Source organism: Oryzias latipes, chromosome 13 (genome assembly GCF_053564925.1).
Source record: "Oryzias latipes strain Hd-rR chromosome 13, Olatipes_Hd-rR_3.1".
Lineage (NCBI taxonomy): Eukaryota > Metazoa > Chordata > Actinopteri > Beloniformes > Adrianichthyidae > Oryzias > Oryzias latipes.
In genome coordinates this window covers 32,164,035-32,168,839 of record NC_136249.1, presented here as the reverse complement: position 1 = coordinate 32,168,839, position 4,805 = coordinate 32,164,035, and the positions used below count along the sequence as shown (strand labels likewise).

The 4,805-nt window shown below is 42.7% G+C and overlaps 1 protein-coding gene across 2 annotated transcripts; it reads left to right on the top strand.

Moving 5' to 3' along the window:
• The first annotated feature begins 327 nt into the window (after nucleotides 1-327).
• Nucleotides 328-4,562, top strand: LOC105355369 (NLR family CARD domain-containing protein 3). Of its 2 annotated transcripts, none has more exons than XM_020708057.3 (3): nucleotides 328-510; nucleotides 2,687-2,832; nucleotides 2,923-4,562. In XM_020708057.3, the coding sequence occupies exons 1-3, from the start codon at nucleotides 413-415 to the stop codon at nucleotides 4,413-4,415; spliced, it is 1,737 nt and encodes a 578-aa protein (XP_020563716.1). In that variant the 5' UTR covers nucleotides 328-412; the 3' UTR covers nucleotides 4,416-4,562. The 2 variants fall into 2 exon arrangements, with proteins under 2 accessions (XP_020563716.1, XP_011480554.1); XM_011482252.4 differs by having other exon boundaries at nucleotides 2,920-4,562.
• Nucleotides 4,563-4,805: the final 243 nt, after the last annotated feature.

The following is a 4,805-nucleotide window of genomic DNA, read 5'->3' as shown; positions in this document are numbered from 1 at the left end:
TCTGAAACCAAAAGTATGTTCTGATTACACTTAGTCATTATAAAAGGTTTTTTGGAGGATTTAATTTATGCAAAAATTAAAAACTCAAAGAACTTTCAGACGACTGCAGTGCAAGAAATTTGATTTAAATAAATCTTTTTTCTTTATAAAATAGGTTTTACTTATGTTTTTTGTCTTGATCCTTGAAGCTTTGAGTTTATGGGGCATATAGACAGGTTTTACTATTACAAAAAGAGGTTATGTATCTTCGGATAACCAGGGTATAAATTTGTATAAATCCCTTGGGGGAGGGGGGGGGGTCCCTTTTGAAAAAAGGCGGGAGGGGTATCAAAGCTCAGAGAAACTGAAAGTGAAAGCTTCTAGAAAGTGAGCGGGAGAACAATTCTCTTTGTCTGTCAGACCTGCTGGCTTTATGAAGATGAAAAACTCTGTATCTAGAAGTTCATCCCACAAAAGCGAGCTGTCCAAACCAGAACCTCCATGTTTCTATCCAGAACCATCAGAATCACAGTAAGTCTTTTTCTTTTCTGCCTTGTTATTCATGTTTGTATGTGTGAGGGCTTTCTAACTGATTCAAAGTCACGAGAGGATCAGACCAATGAGGTTTGGGTCTGGTGAGGCACTAACACACAGAGAACACATTTGAGTGAGTCCATCACATCAAAGCACAAAATCACTGACTCCTGTAGAACTTTTTTAGCTCTGCAGTAATGGCTGGCAGAGTTACTGACTCCCCTTGTGTCTTTTCAGTGAAGCTTTATGTCAAAACTGATTCCAGAACAAGTAAAATACATGATTTATTATACAGTGGGGGGAAAACAGTATAGACAACCACCAAGTATGAAAGTTCTCCCACTTATCAAGATATGAATAACATAGAGCTGAAACAAAACTGTGACACAAAAGTTGAGGTTTGAACTGAATCGTGGGGATAGTGATATGTTATGTGTTCGTCAAAATATTAAAAACTGTAAAGTTGCATTGGTGAGGCTTTCATAAAAATAGCGTAAACCATTTTTTAAAGTCAAAAAATGTATCAGAAGGAATCTAAAAGAGAGATAAAAATGGAGCAATCGTACCTGGACTCTTAAGCTGAACTAACCTACAGAGGGGCAAAAAAGTATTCAGTCAGCCACCAATAGTGCAAGTTCTACCACTTAAATAGATGGGAGAGGCCAGGAATTATCATCATAAACCTCAACTATGAGAGACACAATGAGAAAATAACATTTTCTGATTTTTAAAGAATTTCTTTGAAAATTATGGTGGAAAATAAGTATTTAGTCACCAACAAACGAGCAAGATTTCTGGCTCTCACAGACCTGTAAGAGCATCTTCTGTCCTCCACTCGTTACCTGCATTGATGGCACCTGTCTGAATTGTTATTTATATAAAAGACACCTGTCCAGAACCTCAAATAGTCTCACTCCAAACTCCACTATGGCGGAGACCAAAGAGCTGTCTGGGGACACCATAAATCAAATTGTGGACCAGCACTGAACTTTTTGGTGAGAACTCTACTCGTCGTTTTCGGAGGAGAAAGAAGTTGCATCCAAAGAACACCATTCCTACTGTAAAGCACAGGGGTGGAAACATCAGGTTTTGTTTTTTTTTCCGCTAAAAGACCAGAGCGACTGATGCGTGTATGGGAAAAAATGAATACGGCCATGTGTAATCAGATTTTGAGTGAAAACCTCCTTCCATCAGCATGACAACCATCCCAAACACACTGACTGGGTAATGAGGGAGTGGCTTAATGAGAAGCATGTCAAGATCCTGGAGAGGCCTAGCGTGTCTCCAGATCTCAACCCCATAGAAAATCTTTGGAGGAACTTGAAAGTTAGTGTTGCCCAGAAACACCCCCAAAAAATCTCTGCTCTAGAGGAGATCTGCATGGAGGAATGGACCCAAATATCAGCAACAGTTGGTGAAAACCTTGTGAAGACTTACAGAAAATGTTTGACTGCTGTCATTTCCAGCAAAGGGTTTATAACAAAGTACTGTGTTGAACTTTTGTTATTGACCAAATACTTATATTATAAGTAATTCTCCAAAAATCAGACAATGTGATGTTTCTGTATTTCTTTCTTATTTTGTCTATCATAGTTGAGGTTTACCTATGATTAAAAATTAAAGGCTTCTCTCATCTTTTTTAAATGGGAGAACTTGCACAGTTGGTGTGCAAACTGTATGAAAAGTGGGGACATGTAATAAAAATCTTAAGAACGTATAAAAACATTTTAATAAAGCATTACATCGGTAGCAAACAATAGCTCAAGGCAAGAGCTCAACCCAGGATTGCACCATCTAACGTGATGCAGGGGTCGGTGCTGCATCGCCTCACAGCCTCTGAAACTGAACAGGAAATATACAACAGACAAATAGACAAATGACACAGAAACTGGATTTATTGTATTTTATCATCACTATTCATCTCTAGCGAGATAAAAGTCCCACAAACCTCTTCCTCTTCCTGTTTGTCTCAAAAATGCAGTGACAGTTTTGTAACTCACTGATCGGAGCAAAGAGACACCAGAAAACACCAAACAGCCACATCCGAGCGGCTGTTTCCTCTGATATCTGCAGATCACTGAATGCAGAGAAGAGACAAAGTAGAGCTGAAAGTCTGTGTGTTTCATCAACATGAACTTTTCTCCTGGATGGATTTTCTCTCTGGTCTCCACAGGCAGATAAAGAGGATTTCTGTTTGTGATGAGGAACAGTCGTCCTCCTCTACCTCCTGCTTCGGAGGCTGCAGACAGAACTTCCCCTCAGTCTGGGTCCAGTCTGCTCCACCAGAACATCCCTGCTCCGAAAACAGATCTGGCCAAAGTAAGTCCAGATGTGTCTGGACCTCTGCTGCTGTCATTTTGGGCAGATGTTAAAAGGGTTCTGTTTTTCCCACTCTTTGTCTTCCAGCAGATGTTCTACGGGATGAGTTAGAAGAACTTAAGATCAGTTTCAGGAGATGCAAATATGTGACTGAGGAAACGGATGAAGCAGGAAGTGGAAATCTCCTCAACAGGATCTTCACTGAGCTCTGGATCACAGAGGAACAGAGAGAAGATATTCAGACACAGCACGAGGTCAGGCAGCTGGAAGCCAACAACATCTTCAGATCCTCTCCTGACCATCACGGGTCCATCAGAGTGGTTCTGACAAACGGCGTGGCAGGAGCTGGAAAAACCTTCTTGGTGCAGAAGTTCACTCTGGACTGGGCCGAGGGTTTGGAGGACCAAGACATCAGCGCCGTGGTTCCTCTCCCTTTCAGGGAGCTGAACTTGATCAGAGAGGAGCAGCACAGTCTTCTCACTCTGATCCAGATGTTCCATCCAATCTTCCAGAAGATCCCAGCAGAGCAGCTGTCTGTCTGTAAACTCCTCTTCATCTTTGATGGTCTGGATGAAAGCAGACTTTCTCTGGACTTCAACAACGGTCAGGTGGTGTCTGACGTCACCCAGAAGTCCTCAGTCAATGTTCTTCTGACAAACCTCATCCAGGGACGTCTGCTTCCCTCAGCTCTGGTCTGGATCACCTCCAGACCTGCAGCAGCCAATCAGATCCCTCCTTCGTGTGTCTCTAGGGTAACAGAAGTACGAGGCTTCACCGACTCCCAGAAGGAGGAGTACTTCAGGAGGAGATTCAAAGATGGAGATCTGTCCAGCAGAATCCTCTCCTACATCAAGGCCTCCAGGAGTCTCTTCAACATGTGTGAGCTCCCGATCTTCTGTTGGATCACTGCTGGGGTTCTGGAGGACAGGTTGACCACAGAGCAGAGAGGAGAGCTGCCAACAACCCTGACGGACCTGTACTCACACTTCCTGATGGTCCACACAAAGAGGAGGAAGAATAAGTACCAGCAGGAAGATGAGCAGAGTCCAGAGGAGCTGACAGAGGCGGACAGGGAAGTTCTCCTGAAGCTGGGGAGGCTGGCGCTGGAACATCTGGAGAAAGGAAACACGTTCTACCAAGAAGACCTGCAGCAGTGTGGTCTGGATGTCACGGAGGCTTCTGTTTTCTCAGGAGTTTGTACAGAGATCCTCAGAAGAGACTGTGGGATCTTCCAGAAAGCGGTCTACAGCTTCGTCCATCAGAGCGTTCAGGAGTTTCTGTCTGCAGTCTACACGATTCACCGTTCCTCCAGCAGGAACACAGAGAACGTCCTGAGAGAAGACAAACACGTGGAGCCAAAGCTGAACATTTTTACAGAGCAGAAGCTGAAGTTCTCCAAAAAGAAGCAGCTTGTTCCACCTCTAGACGGGTTTCTAAGCAAAGTCATGAAGAAATCCTTGAGGAGGGAAACTGGACACCTGGACCTGTTTGTCTGTTTCCTTCACGGTCTCTCTGTGAAGTCCAGTCGGATTCTGTTAGGAGGACTTCTGGATCAAACAACAGATCCTACAGAAACTGCCTAGAAGGTCAAGAAGATTCTTGACCTTGAAGTTCTAAAAACTCCCCTGACAGAAGCCTCAGTCTGATAGAGAAAAAGGATTTCTGAGGTCATCAGGTGAGGTCAGAGAAGTTCTGGCTGCGTTGGAGAGATGACTGTTCCTGTAGATGCTGGTGAGATCAGAGGAGCTTCAACTATAAAAATCGATCACACAGTGAAGGGGACTGTTGGTTTGACCTAAAATCACTGATAATGTTTGTTCAAAGTGTAAAAATTTATTTTTTTTATACATTTTTTCATTCAGTTCAATAAATTTATGAGTAAATGTAAACGTTTTGAAATAGTTTTGTTTTTATTGGAAAATGTGATCAGATTTTTTTCAAGGTAAAATTCTAATGTTTTCTGTGTCTGGAAC

What these genes read in the sequence shown, in the direction of transcription:
- LOC105355369 (XM_011482252.4), top strand. Translation starts at nt 413, where the DNA reads ATGAAGATGAAAAACTCTGTATCTAGAAGTTCATCCCACAAAAGCGAG. An exon ending in CCAGAACCATCAGAATCACA is followed by an intron (nt 511 to 2,686) that starts GTAAGTCTTTTT and finishes TGGTCTCCACAG; the next exon opens with GCAGATAAAGAGGATTTCTG. An exon ending in CGAAAACAGATCTGGCCAAA is followed by an intron (nt 2,833 to 2,919) that starts GTAAGTCCAGAT and finishes TTTGTCTTCCAG; the next exon opens with CAGATGTTCTACGGGATGAG.